The 15244-nt window shown below is 44.7% G+C and overlaps 1 protein-coding gene across 2 annotated transcripts in view; it reads right to left on the reverse strand.

Annotated features, from left to right (window-relative positions):
- Positions 1-3960: 3960 nt before the first annotated feature.
- Rbm47 (RNA binding motif protein 47) overlaps positions 3961-15244 on the reverse strand; it is an 83077-nt gene continuing 71793 nt past the window's right edge. For both annotated transcript variants that reach the window (XM_027390787.2, XM_035453400.1), the window contains exons 4-7: positions 13048-14207; positions 12016-12222; positions 9725-9939; positions 3961-6479 (exon numbers count right to left, since the gene is read on the reverse strand). In XM_027390787.2, coding sequence (XP_027246588.1) covers positions 6252-6479; positions 9725-9939; positions 12016-12222; positions 13048-14176 — 1779 coding nt within the window. In that variant the 5' untranslated portion in view covers positions 14177-14207 and the 3' untranslated portion in view covers positions 3961-6251. The remainder of the gene's footprint in view (positions 6480-9724; positions 9940-12015; positions 12223-13047; positions 14208-15244) is intronic.

Genomic DNA, 15244 nt, shown 5'->3' on the forward strand with positions numbered 1-15244 from the left:
ATAGCAAGATCTGGGGCTGTATAGTTCAGCGGCTAAGCACTTGCTTAGTGCATGAGGCCCTAGGTTCAATGCCTAGTGCTGGGGGTGAAGGTGTATATGGAGTGGGGGTAGATGGGGTCAAGGATGGAAATAGTCATATGAAAATATGCCTACAACACAGGGGCTTTTAAGATTCGTGAACTCATTATAACCTTATGAGGTCAAGTGACCTTCTAAGATCACATGACTGTATTCTTTTCGAGGTCATGTGACTGGTAAGAAGCAAAGCTGGGAGTTCCAGAGGCATTCTGACTAGAAACCCAACCTGTTCTGAGGGACACTTAGTCTGCTTGTAGAGGGAAGCATCTGAGTATTGTTTTCTATGCTTAGTAACACAAGGACTTGGAAAACAGCAGCACTGGGGGAGGGCAGAGAAAGGAAGACAAAGGACCCTATGTAGTGTGAGGCCTTGCAGGGGTTCTCAGCCTTCCTAACTCGGCAACCTTTTAATACAGCTACTCATGTTGTGGTGACCCCAACCATAAAATGATTTTCATTGCTACTTCCTAACTGTGTCTTGGCTAGTGTTAAGAATCATATATCTTTGGAGATAGAGGATTGCTGAAGGGGTTTTAAGCCACAGGTTGAGAACCACTGCTTTGGACCTTGGAATTGAAGGAAAGCAGTCTATAGATATTGGAAGTCTTTTTCCTTATAAAACACAAATTTCCCTTTGGCCTTGGAGCTCAGAAATAGGACTTATATCAGGGAGGCTGGGGAGATGGTTCAGCAGATAAGAGCACTTTGTGCTTTTCCAGAAGCCCCAGGTTCAGTTCCTAGCTCGTATACGTCAGCTTACAACCATCTGTAACTCCAGTTCCAGGGGATCAATGGCCTCCTTTGGTCTCCTCCAGCATCAGGTAAGTACATGGTGTGCAGATATGAATACAAACACTTACACACATATAATAAGTCTTTTTAAAAATATCACTCCAGGCTATAGAGGTGGCTCAGCAGTTAAGAGCACTAGCTGCTCTTCCAGTGGTCCTGGGTTCAAGTCCCAGCACCCACAAGGCAGTTCACACTACCTGTAACTTCAATTCCAAGGGATTTGACATCCTCTTCTGTACCCCATAGGTACCAGGCATAAGAATGGGTCACAGACACACATGCAAGCAAAACACCCATACACAGAAAATAAAGATAAATAAAAAATTTAAGATGTCATTTTTTTTGAGTCAGCCATGCCAAAACATTACCATTTCCACCATCATGGAAAAAAAATAAAGGTAGTGGTACATACCTTTAATCCCAGCAATAGGGAGGTAGAAGTAGGTGGATCTGAGTTTGAGGCCAGCCTAGATTACAGAGTGAGTTCCTGGACAGCCAAGGCTACACAGAGAAACCTTTCTTAAACCACCATCACTCCCGAAAATTAAATAAAATAAAAATAATTTTGACAGAAAAACTGGGTGTTAAGAAAATAAGAAAACTGGGTTATTCTTTTTAAAAGGATTTATTTATGTTCATTCCTACCACTGAATATTACTCTGGCTCTCTATTTTTTTTAAATGTTTTTATTTGTATCTGCGTGAATGTATGTCATCTGTGTATGGGTGCCTTAGAGGCCAGAAGAGAACACCAGAACCCTGAGAACTGGAGTTACAGGCATTTGTGAGCCACCAAACATGGATGCTGGAAATTGAACTCGGTCCTCTGGAAGAGCAGGAAGAGCTCTTAACTGCTGAACCATCTCTCCAGCTCAGAGAGGATCACATGGTAGTCCTCAGCTGTGATCCCAGAGCTTAGGAGGCTGGGGCAGGAGGACAATAAGTCTGAGGCCAGCCTAGGTTTCTGCAGGTCAACTTGGTCTACCTCTTGAGACTATGTCTCAAAACACAATGTCTGCAACCCCCAAACAAAACCACCAACGATCACGACACAGTCAAAGACTGGCTTCCAGAGTTACAGTGTGTTCTTAGTATATGTATGGCCCTGGGTTTGATCCCTAGTATCAAATAATCAGACAAGCGAGGGAGAGTGTAGCTGGTTTCCTATGATACTGTGGTGAGTCTCTGTTGTGATCTTTGGGATAGCTTGTGGCTCGGAGTCCTTGAATCTTGTGAACAGCTTTACTAGCTTGCTTTATGCTATTCTCTCTTCCAGGGACAGCAGGAAGTTCCAAATATCCCATCCTCCAGCCCCACTCACCAAGCTGCACATGGAAACAGTGCAAGGTAAAACAGACAAGCTTTTCTTTAATTCTTTTCCCTATAGACTAGCTGGACTCATTTCCAGTGTGCTGTCCGATAGAACCTGGGACTGGAATGGAGTCTAGGCTGCTCACTAGCTAAGCTTTGTGACCTCAGCTAGTCACCCAGCTCAGTGTTTATCTTGTGGTCAACCAAAGACCATGGAAGCTGGAGTCTGGGGTTCATAATCATATCTATCCTCACCTGATGTGGCCCACTTTCTGTGTTCTCTCCCTTGGAAGGGCAGCTCCACAGTGTAAAGGAGTAAGGCTGAAGCTGCTATAACCAAGCCTGCCTGTCACAGCTAGGAGAGGCACAGTGCTGCCATGCATGGGTCTGAACTGACTATCCCTGGCAGGTCACTATGAACCTGAGTGTGACTGAGAGTATGAGCACTTTTCTCCTTGAAAAAGTATAGTAGAACTTGTCTTTAAAAACACTGCTAAAGAAAGTGTGATGTTAATCCCAGCTCGGAGGAAGCAGAAAACTCAGCATCAGGGGTTCAAGGTCAGCTTTGGTTACAGAAGAGCCCGTCTTAAAACAAGCAAATTTTTTTTTTTTTTTATAGCAATGGGGCTGAGAGATGACTTGAGAGATAAGAGTGAGGGCTACATTTTCAGAGTTCAGTTCCCAGCACCCACATTGGGAGGTTCACAACTGCCATCACTCTAGCTCCAGGGGATAAAATGCCTTCTGTGGACACCACTTACACACATGTGATGGGTACACACACACACACACACACACACACACACACACACACACACACACACAAAGACAAGAACTCCCCATTGCCTAAGGGTCTATCTTCTTGAGAAGTAGCCAACTCTCTTCTATCCCTGAAAAGGCTTTTATGTGTCATTGAGGAAGCTAGGAATCCAGGAAAGGGGCAGTGGGAGGTCATGACCCTAATTCAAATTAAGAAGGTAAAAATGAAAACCTTGTATGGTGGCTGGACCCCTGAGAGACTAAGATTGGAGGAATGCGATGCACACAACCAGATCTAATCTCAAAAACAAAACAAGGGGTTGGAGAGACAGCTTAGCAGTGAAGAGCAGTGACTGCTCTTGCAGAGGACCTGGGTTCAGTCCCAGCACCCACATAGCAGCTCACAACTGTCTGTAACTCCGGGATCCAACACCCTCACACAGACACACATGCAGACAAAATACCAATGCACATAAAATAAAAATAAATAATTAGCCGAGCATTGGTGGCTCACGCCTTTAATCCCAACTCTCCGGAGGCAAAGGCAGGAGGATCTCTGAGTTCAAGACCAACCTGGTCTACAGAGCGAATTCCAGGACAACCTCCAAAGCAAGAGAGACCCTGTCTCGGAAAACCAAAATAAATAAAATAAAATAAATAATTAATCAAAAAAAAAAAAACTACCACCACCAACAAAGCAAAAAAGCCAGGCAGGGGTGGGCACACACCTTTAATCCTAGCACTTGGAAGGCAGAGGCAGGTGGATTTCTGAGTTCAAGGCCAGTGTCTTATTCCTTGGAGCTGGAGTGCCAGGCAGTTGTTAACCTCCCTGGCTGAAAATACTGAATTTGTCAATTTTTTTTTTTTTTTTTAAAAGGAAAAGAAAGTCTGGAAACTGCTTTAAAGAAAGCTTTATTTACCACATACATCCTAAGAATGTACTCTGGAAATGCAGCGAAATCTAAAAAGCTTTTCAAATACCAAGCTAAACACTAAACTAGTAGCATGTCTAAAACTTTAAAACATTTAAAAACATTTATATTAGTTTGTTCTTAATCCTAAAAAAAAAAGTTCACATTTCAAGTTATAAACTTACCTCAGTAGTGTACATGAAATGGTTGTGAGACGACAGGGGTAGGTGAGACCACAGACAGCAGGGCCACTGATGCTTAACTGGCTGCCACCAAGGCTTGTTAAGGTGGTTGCCACATTAAAATAGTGCATTTTTTCCTTTTATTATTATTATTAGTCTTTTTTGTTTTCTTGCAAATGTTTCCCCGGAACTTGTAAAATACAGTAAGAACATGGGGCCAGTGTTCCATCGGAGGACCTTTGTGACTATCCTTGGCACTTCTTTCCCACAAGTCAAGGGAGGAGGACCTGGTAGGAGGTGCCTTTTATGGAGTCACTCATCCCAACACTTGGGTGTGGATGCAACTTCCTGGGTGAATCCTCAGAACATTGCACAGCTACTTTATGTCATTCAACCAGGATGGAGAGGAAAGGTTAAAGGCCCTTAGCAGGCATTCAACCATTTTTTACAATAGTTTAATAAATATTCCTTATATATAAAAATCCATCGCATCAAAAGAAGGGGAAAAAAGACATTTGGGAATCTCTTAATTTAAAAGAGAAAAAAAAATTAAACTATCTGAGAGCATTGGCTAAGGGCACGATCCTAGGACTAATCCACAAATAACAGTTAAGCCCATTAGCAAACTCTGGCAGGAAGAAAGATTTGATGGACTTTGTTATGACATGAAATACAACTGTGTGTCTTATTGTGCTCCTTTTTGCACACCTCACGTCCTTGACCAAGCCTTTTAAAAAGAGAGTTGACGTAATTCATACAACAGATGACAATATTAGCATTTTACTGTATTTTACATTCACTCTGCCTAAGAGAAGCCTTTAAACAGGCATCTGTGTATTTACTTCCTAAAAAGAAAAAAAATAGCAAACACTTTAATAATATTGAAATAAAATGGCTGCGTTTTGCATTTCACTACACACCGTGAACTTTGGCAATACAAAAGGACTACAAGCAAGCATCAGAAGCTATTCAGAAGCTCCCCTTTAACTCCTACAGGTCACTCCTCCTCCTGGATTCATATGCCCCATGTTCTTCTAGCGAATGAAGAGCAACCTAGGGGAGCCTTGCTGACAAGCATAATGCTTCCAACACCCCTGATGATGGCAGACATTCTGCAAGAAGGCGACTAGAAGCTTAACTTCCTGTTAGGCAATCTTGAAGGTCTTGTCCATAATCATATATATTCTTGGTCTCTAAAAACTAGGACTTCAAAAATCAAAGCATTAGAAAGTCAGGGTTTCATACTGAGCAATTAAATAGCTATGCAAAGATGTCTTACGAAAACATGGTAAAATCTTGTCCTTACATGTATTCTGCTACTGAAAACACATATAGAAGGTAATACCTCCAAACAAACTAAAAAAAAAAAAAAAAGACCTCAACAAAATCCCAGGAAGAAGTATAAGGTATCAGTTGTTTTCTCAGAATAAAAGTTACACTGGAGGTAGGGGAAGGAGGGGAGGAGGAGGCGGGAGGGGATAGTTAATAAAGATCCAGGGAGGGTGAGCCCAAGATAATGAAAACAGGTGACAGCTTTCCAGTGTTGGGACTCTGGGTGTGATGAGATTGTTACTAAAACAAAACCCCCAAACCAGAAACCATGATGAGAGTACATGGCAATACCCTTAACCCTTAATGCCAGGGAAATACAGCAGAGATTTTTACTTTTTGAAATTGCACTTTCCAGCATCACCTTTAAAAATAAGGCTTTATGTAGCATTTCAAAGCACTACAGTTTGTATCTTTAAATATTGAATATAATTTTAAAAATAGTACTCTAGATGCTTGGATGTGCTTTTTTTAAATATATATGTATATTTATATATATAGCTGATATATTTTGAAAGGTTCTACAAAATAGAAATCTCTGGAGTGCAGAAGTTAAGAAAATAACCTTCATACTGAAAATATATCCTTAAAAAACAAAACCAAACCTCTGTACAAATGCAGTAGAGCGTACAAATTTTAAAAGATGGTATTAAGGCGTGAGGCGTTGCAAGTCTCTTAGAAATGTATAAACGCGGGCCTGCTAAGTTGAAAAGTCTTTAAAAAAAAAGAGTGAAAACTTCATGGATATAAAATATTTCAGTGTGATATTTGCTAACATTCTTCACTTGCAGGTTTTGCACGTGTGCTAATCTGACACGTTCTTTCTTCATAAATAGTAAAGTGTTCCTTCAGCGGTGTTTGGTGGCTTGCCTTGGCTCTGGTCCCTGGTCTCAGTAAGTCTGGTAGACGTCGTGGATGGGCACCTGGAGAGTAGCGGGGAAGGCCTGAGGTATGTAGCTGGCGTAGCCCCCGTACACGGCTGCAGTGTTCTTTTGTAGTGTGGCGATCGTGGCAGTGGAAGGAGCAGCAAAGGGAACGTAGCTGGCCCCATAGATGCCGGCGGTGGGAATTCTCTGAACATTTGGTGCCACGGTATACACAGGCGTTATTGGACGGCCCTGAGAGGGGAAAAAAATCCTTCCTGAGTGCTTGCTCATCATCTCCTTTAACAATGAGAGAAGATGAGCACGCCTGGGGGGAGGGAGGAAGAGAAGATGAGCACCCAGGGCAGGAGGGAGAGAAGATGAGCACCCAATGCAGGAGGGAGAGAAGAGGTCTAGGTAGGGAAGAAGAAAGGACAGTGACATTTGCTGAAGGAGAAAGAGATTAGACAGAGCAAAATGTCATCTTCAAGGGACTTGATGAGTTCAAATTCAGTGTTCAGACCAGTTCACAAAGAGAGGTGATGGCGGAACTGGGAATCTAATCTACCTTAAGAACACTAATTTAACCGGTCCTGGAATGTCCCTCCTGTTTAAAAGTACAATATACCAAGTATCCATAACAAATGGGGGAGGGTGGTACTGTGAGGGCCCATCTAAGGGTTTGTCATGGATTTAGGGTAAAAACAAACCACCACACAGTGGTTAAAGTACTTCGTGTCCTTCATGTTCCACAGAATGATCTGAACTCAACGCTGGTTTCTTCTCTGAGCCTTACTCTACCTTCAGAATATGTAATCTAGGATATAGGAAAATACATTTTTAAGAGTGACTCTTCCGAGGTCTTCCTTTTCAGTGTTGTGGACTGAACCTAGGACACCTCATGCATACTAGGCAAAAGGGCTACAGCTCACCCTCTTTATGTTTATTATTAATCATTATTTAGCCTTTTGTTTTGGGATAGGATCTGACTCATCCAGACTAGCTTTGAACTTGCTCTGTAGTCCAGGCAAGCTTTGAACTTCCAATCCTCCAGCTTTGGCTCCCAAGTAGCTAGGATTACAAACCTGTGTCACCAGATATGGCTGCTTCCTAGTTTTTTTTTCTCTCCTGTTGTTTTTGAGACTAGGTCTCTTGCAGTGCAGTATGGCCTCCAAATGAACTGTATCTCAGTGATGATCCCCAAGTCCTGACCTCCCTGCCTCCACTTCCCAACTACTGGAATTCCTAGACTCTTATATTGGATCTAGCCATCGTTATCACAAAAATCTAGAAATCAGACTCACAAAATTATGTTCAAAAGAACTTCTAATTTAAGAATTTTTTTCTGAGCTAGAGAGATGGCTCAGAGGTTAAGAGCACTAGCTGCTCTTCCAGAGGACCGGAGTTCAATTCCCAGCAACCACATGGTGGCTCACAACCATCTATAGTGAGATCTGGTGCCCTCTTCTGGTGTACAAGCATGCATGCAGATAACTGTATACATAATAAATAAATACAATCTTTTTAAAAAAAGAATTTTTTTCTAACTGTAAAACAAATCTACAGTAATAATGAGCATAACTGAAAGGGTCTGGTCTTCCAGGCACTGTTCTTACTGGCTTATTTGTATGATTTTATGAAGTCATCAAAACCCTTAGTGAAGGCCTGGTGTGGTGACGCACACCTTTATTCCACACTCGAATTCCAGGCCAGCCTGGACTACATAGTGATAATCTGTCTCAACCTGGAACTCCTTTGAAAGAGCAGTACATACTCTTAACTGTTGACCCATCTCTCCAACCCTCTAAACTTAAATCTTATACAGTGTGAAACTTTTTTGTTGTTGTTGTTTTTCCAGGCAGGATTTCTCTGAGGCTTTGGAGGTTGTCCTGGAACTAGCTCTTGTAGACCAGTCTGGTCTCGAACTCCCAGAGATCCACCTGCTTCTGCCTCCCAAGAGCTCAGATTAAAGGCGTGCACCACCACCACCACCACCGCTGCCGCCTGATTTTTAAGAGGTCTTGAGTTGTGTGGTATGTCTGGGGCAATATATTTCGACCCCATCTCAAAAACAAAACAAAAAGGCCCTAAGTTAAATAAGTTTTTACTTAGTAACATGCTAATGCACAAATAATTCCAACTGGTTTAACACTTCCTGAATAGAATAGTCAAGACTTAGCTTAGAGTGGGAAAGGGCAATGGTGATTCAGACACCTAGATATTGGAAAACCACTGAGACACTTGTACAAAACATGGATTCTGGAACCCCAGCACAGCTCCAATGACAGGCAATTTGTAGGACTCTACAAATACATGAATTTCTGCTGTTCAAAGCTCACATCATGGATACTTCTCATTAATGGGGCATTCACACTTGCGATTCACTCATTTCAGAGAAATAGTTTTAAGACTTTTTTTTTTTCCTGCTTAACAGATGCCTTCCTTATGTGCACAATGAAGACACTTTAGCCTGGAGAGCAGCTTTCCAAGAAAGAACAAACGGGCAGTCAGAATATAGAATATTGTATTATATTAATGAGAGGGTATTTGGATAGGCTGAGTGAGACAGGAAGGTGAGAGGAAGAAGTGTCACATACTATGAGCTAACTAGGGAAAAAGGGCAAAAAGGTAAGATCAATTTGGAAAGAGAGGGCAACAGTGAGAGACATTCCTGGAGGAGAGCAGGCTTTTCTCTATCTACTCCAGTATCTAAAAATCTCATGAATTTCTGGGTAGTAGTGGTGCACGTCTTTAATCCCAGCAATTGGGAGACAGAGGCAGTAGAATCTCTCTGAGTTCAAGGCCAGCCTGATCTACAGAGCAAGTTCCAGAACAGCCAGGGCTACACTCAGAAAAGCCCTGTCTTGAAAATGAATGAATGAATGAATGAATAAAAATCATGACTTACATGTCCATATGGACATATTTTGTCCCTATGTGTATGTGTATGGCGGGGACGTTATGCATCACAGGGCACAGGTACAGGGGGTTCAGAGTTCTCTCTCCACCAGGTGGGTCCTGGGGATTGAACTTAGGCCATCAGGTTTGGAATCAAGCACCTTTATCTGCTGAGACATACTGGTCTCACATTCGTAAGTGTGTGTGTGTGTGTGTGTGTGTGTGTGTGTGTGTGTGTAACAAACTTTAAAAAATCTTCATAGAACTAAACATTTCTTTCCTGTTACTTCACATTAAATATTTTTCTTCTTCTTCTTCTTTTTTTTTTTTTTTTGGTGTTTCCAAGACAGGGATTCTCTGTACTGCTTTGGAGGCTGTCCTGGAACTCGTGCTGTAGACCAAGGTGGCCTCGAACTCAGAGAAACGCCTGCCTCTGCCTCCCGAGTGCTGGAATTAAAGGCGTGCGCCACCAACGCCCGGCTCACATTAAATATTTTTAAAGTATCATTGCACAGAATATATTCTCAGTGCTGAATACTAATAAGTCTACGATTGAGAGGGGCTCCATATATAAATGACAATGGCCATGGCAAGAACTCTACCTGGAACGGTGGCGGTGTGGATACCGCAGGAATAACAGCAGCATGGGCAGCGGCGGCGGCGGCAGCAGCAGCGGCAGCAGCAGTGGCGGGGTCAGGTTGCACGGCAATGGGGCTGATCATGTGTTCCATTGTGTGGATCTTGCCATCTTCAATTATTTTAGGGGCAGGGGCTGCCTGGAACATGGAGTATTGGGGACCGATGGCAGGGATGGCCACTGCAAGAGAGGCAGGAAGAAGACAGGTTTGTCACTCACTGTCACCGAGGAGGACCTTTCATTTGCTGGTATTTAAGATCCAGGTTCACAGTCATGCACCTCTGCTCGATCACACGGCTCTGCTTGGCTTGGCACCACATTGGGATGGAGTTAGGGAACGTTTGGAACGAGGCCTCTGCTCTGACATTTCCTAAGGAGTGTAACCTGCTCATTCTCTCTCACATTGCTCACCACCCCACAAAAAGTCCTTTGCACTTTCACAATTTTTGAGAAGCAGGTGGAGGTAAGACACCGCTCTGACAGCTCGGAGATGTTAGCACATCCTGCCCACCTTTTATTTCATGTTAGTATTACGGATCCAGTTGGAGGGGGTTTGTGTAGGACATGGGAAAACCTCCAATGTGCTAATAGCCATTTATCGTAGTGATGCAGTGGGTAATTGGTTTTTCACTAGAACCTGCCAACTCAAATAGTTTCTGTGAGCAGAGTCCAAAGGAATGGCTTCAAGCAGAGATTCAAACAGATAGAGTTACTGAATGTCAATGTGCAGTATCAAGAGATCAAAAGGAAGAGATGCTAGCCCCGATGCGGGGGAGACTGCGTATGTACACGCTGTGTGTGCTGAAAGAAAAAGCAGGAACATGAAATGTACACACAAAGAGTCCTTTCATTTCTGTTTTCTCTCCAACCGTAAGCACATTTTTTTCTACAGAGATGGGTATGATCAAAGGCATAGAGACAAAATGGCCATAAGATAAACAAGGGCTTGGCCATTTAAGAAAAAAAAAAAAACACTAAAAACTTAACTAAATAACGTAACATGCCTTTCCAACCAAATCTTTCACTAGTCTAAATATGTTAGCACTGCCCTGGCATCTCTCAGAAGGACAAAGATGTGCCTTTCAAGTGAAAAGAAAGGGATGCGGTCCAGACAGGGATACTAGTTGAAGCCACGTGGGGGCTGTACAGAATAACTAACTGCATTGTTTTGGCTACCAGTCTACAGAACTCTCTACACTAGGACACAGGATTTCCACATGGCTAAAGACTGGTGCTAATGGCATCTCTAAGACCTCCCAATGCCAGAAGCCACTGTATTGCAAACATTGCAAGGTTTTTTCCCTAGTTACCACTGGATTCCTTCAACATGCTAAACCTATGTTCCAAACATACCAATTCCTTGCCTCCTACCTAGGAAGAGTAGTGTGCAATCAGCAAAGGAGCAGGTGACCTTCAAAAGTTGCCCTCTTACCCTCAGTGAGGATGAGAGGCCAGGGAGAAATTCATGCTGGTTAACCATGGAAGGGACTCTCCATAGGTTCAGAGGTTAGAGTGTGGAGATTCTGAGTATAACGGGTCTGCCAAACTCACAAAACACAGTTAAAGCTCATCCTTCCTCACAGTGGATGATCGAGGGACCAGCAGTGTTTGTAAATACATTTGTTAGTAGTAAAAGCAAAGGTCAAGGCCCCTGGCTCAATGGATCCAACATCTCAATTCTAAGTCTATGAACCGAGCTTAAAAACCCTCACCTCTGCCTGTCCACAAGTGTTGGCATCCGCCAAACTGTCCCAGGAAAACTGGCACTATAGGCTCTGGAAAAGAAGCTTCTACTTTTTCTAAGAACTGATAATACCTGTGGCCCCTGCTTTCTGGTGGCTGACACATGGATGGGACGCAGCTCATTGATGGAGTGTTTACGTACATGCACAAGGAAAAGACAGGTACTAGGTTACAGAAGAAGCAGGGAGCTTCATTCCCTTCCACCCTTTCCTCATCTCACTCTTGACTCTGCCTGCTTAGTCACAGACAGAGAAACAGCCAGGTGATTGGCAGGTAACACATGTGTGAAAACTCCCTGACAGCCTAATGTGAATGTGGTCTGGACTAGACCAGTCTTCTAAATTCTAGAAGGTCCGGGCGTGGGGAGCGGGGGGAATGACACACAGATCTTTTTGAGGAAGGGGAGAATAATCCATATGCAGATGGAATTAAGAGCCAGGAAGACTGGACTCACTTGAAAGAGAGGGTTGGGGTTTAAGGCCAAATGATGCATTTGCGCTGGTTTATACTGACCTGCGCCAGGTTTAATGGCAACTGGATTGACAGTAGAGATTTCCAAATTTGGCACAAGTTCATATCCTTTTTCTTGCTGTTTGCCTTTGCCTTCATGATATCGGCTATATATACCACGGCCAGCAGAATATCCTCCAAGGTAGGAACCCCTGGGCCCTGGGGTTCTGTTTCCAGCTGCACCTCGCCCTCGGCCTCTTATGCTGCCTGCTTATAATACAACACAAAAAAGGATGAGCCAGCAACAGTGACGGTTGGGGGCCTTTAGTCCGCCCTCTGTCTAAGTGGCAGGTGGCCACAACTCTGGACTATGGGGGCTAATAAGATGCTTCTGTTTAGGTCTACTTTGTCATTTTCATCTGCTTGCTTAGTGCAAGGGAAGCCAGGATTGTAAATGCAACTTCAGGGATAGAGGGGTAAAACAGTTAGATCTGGAAAGGGATATGCCTGTCTTTCATCCTTGTTTTGTGCTTAAGAAAAAAAGGCAAAGGGTATTAATTCAGACCCAGTGAACAGACAGTGGGTTCTTGAACCCATGTTATGTTTTCTAGTGTCATGCTTGGTCTTCTATACTCAGTGACCATGACTTTGCCAACCAACACCTAAAGATTTAACTTCAGAAACAGCAACCCAGACTGGCCTCCATCTAGGAATCCTCTTGCCTCACCCTTTAGAATGCTGGGATTACAAGTCTAGCACCACCATGCCCGGGCTCAAAAGCAGAGTTTAACTTAAGCTCCAATGGATAGGCAGACCTGCTCCACATGGGTTAGGCCAAACAATGACTTGTTTGCTCACCTAGAGGGATGCTTCTCTCAGTACTGCAATAGTGACTGTGACTCAACACTTAGAACCTCAACCTAAAAGGGTAGGGCCTAGTAAATTGCAGCCACACTCAAGCTGACACTCATGCCTCTCTGTGTGTGTGTGTGCACACGTGTGTGCGCGAGTGTGCTGGGTGGGGTGTGGGGTGTGGGGTGTGGGGTGGGGGAAGTGGATACCCAGGGGACCCTCAAGAGAAGAGTCTCCACTAACTTTTCACGAAGTAGTCCCTGTTGGGCCCGATGAGCGCGTTGTAGGGGTAACCATAGTAGGCCAACGTGTAGGGGTCACAGGAGTACACGTAGCTGGGCTGTTGGGCTACCACCTCTGCTGAGGCACCACCACCCTTGGCAGCCTTCTGGTAGCGGGAGTACTGCTCCTTGTCCACAGGCTTGGCCAGCGTGACTTCCAAGCAGGAGCCCTCCAGCTCTGTGCCATTGAGGTTGTTCATGGCGTGCACGGCGTCCTCACGGCTAGTGAAGTGCACGAAGGCGTAGTCGCGGATCTTCTTGACTCGTTCCACGCAGCCTGGGTTGAACTGGCCAAAGCTCCTCTTGATGGTCTCCTCGGTGGTCTCGATCATGAGGTTGCGCACGTAGAGGATCTTCACTGTCTGCATCACATCCTCATCTACATCGATCTCGGGCTCGGCCCAATCCACAGCGATCTGGTGGCCCCACAGTTGGATGCGACCCGGCATGAGCTTGCGGCGCGCCATTGCTGCAGCGCGATGGCTCTCATACTCCACGAAGGCGAAGCCTCGGTTTTTCATCTTGTCTGCGGCACTGGCATAAACGATCACATTGAGCACGCCCTCGGTGACCTTGGCGATCTCCTCCAGGATCTCCCCACGCTTCTTCATCTTCGGGATACCACCGATGAAGAGGCGGCAGTTGTCCACGCTGCAGCACACACCCAGCAGGCGGCCTGGGCGGATCTCATAGTTGTTGAGCTCACGAACAGCTCGCTTGGCCTCGTGCTTGTGGCAGTACATGACGAAGGCATAGCCGCGGTTCTTGCCGTCGAAATCCATCATGAGGCGCAGCTCATAGATACGGCCTACCGTCTCGAATACAGGCACCAGCTCATCTTCATACACATCACGCGGGATCTTGCCCACGAAGACCTCGCAGCCTCGCTGGGGATGCGGGCCCTCCCAGCCAGGAGGGGGCCCACCATACTTGCGCTGCCCGTTCTCCTGCACCATGCTGTAGCCAGTGCGCTCCATCAGTGCCAACAGTGCAGCCTCATTGGGCGCACCTGCCACGCCCTCTGGCACCTTGGAGGAGGACCCCACTGTTGGATCGCTATTCATTGCTGTGGTGGTATCTTCTGCGGTCATACTGTCAAAGGCATCCACGGCTGGAGGAAACCTGCAAAAGAGAAAGGAGGGGTGTGTGTGAGTGGGGAGCCCCGAAAGGACTTCGCCCTGAACTTGCCTTTGTTTTGGCTCACAGGCAGGTCACCGGTGCTGAATTGAGATATTAGATGGGGGAGGCCGCTGTGGAAATGCAGGGGGTCTTAAAATAGTCAAACCGTGAGAACCTGCTGTCATCTTAGGTTCTTACAGCAAGCAATGACTTCCGTTTCACCTCTGAACCATCAAGTCTGATTCCATTTCACTATAGCACTTTGCAAATTTCCTTTATTTCTCTGGTGTACACAGCGTTTCTCTATTCATTTTTTTTTTCAAAGGCAGACCTTTTCACTGCACTAACAGAAACTGAATGACATAATTGTCCCCCATTACAGTGCGTGAATTGTGGGAGATGGAACCTAGGACCTTGTGGGTGTTGAGTCTCCAGATCTAGAGCAATGTGATCATTAAACTTCAAGGAGATGTTTCCCTACAAGGTGGCTACTGAGCTGTGTACTGAAGTTTTCAACAGGAAACGGGATGTTTCCACTGCTGTGGAGTTGTTCAGATTTTTACAATGGTCAGGCAAAATCTTGGTATGAATTATTTGCAGATTTGGCCTCAATACCTAAAGAGTCAGGTTAACTCAGGATGCTGTGAAGCAATATTTCTATGGGAAAAGACACCACGGGTGTCAAAGAAATCATCATCTATCAGCATTCTCAGTTCATCTTCTCAGCCCTTGTACATAGCACCTGACATTCATCTCAGCTTGTTTGTGGGGAAGAGACATAGAGGTTGTGTAAATCACCCTAGTTCACACAGGCACCGAGGCGTTTGGCTCCAGATTCCATATCCTTTCTTCAGAACTGTGCTGTACAAAACAGCATTTATTTATTTAGGCAGAGTCTCACTCATGCTAGCCCTAGATGACTCAGAACTCATTCTGTAGGCTGGGCTGGTCAGGATCTCATAGCAATTCTACCCCAGCCTCCTGAGTGCTGGGGTTACAGATGTGAGCCATCAACCAAGACCGGCTTTTGTTCTGTTTAA

The sequence above is a fragment of the Cricetulus griseus genome (genome assembly GCF_003668045.3).
Source record: "Cricetulus griseus strain 17A/GY chromosome 1 unlocalized genomic scaffold, alternate assembly CriGri-PICRH-1.0 chr1_1, whole genome shotgun sequence".
Lineage (NCBI taxonomy): Eukaryota > Metazoa > Chordata > Mammalia > Rodentia > Cricetidae > Cricetulus > Cricetulus griseus.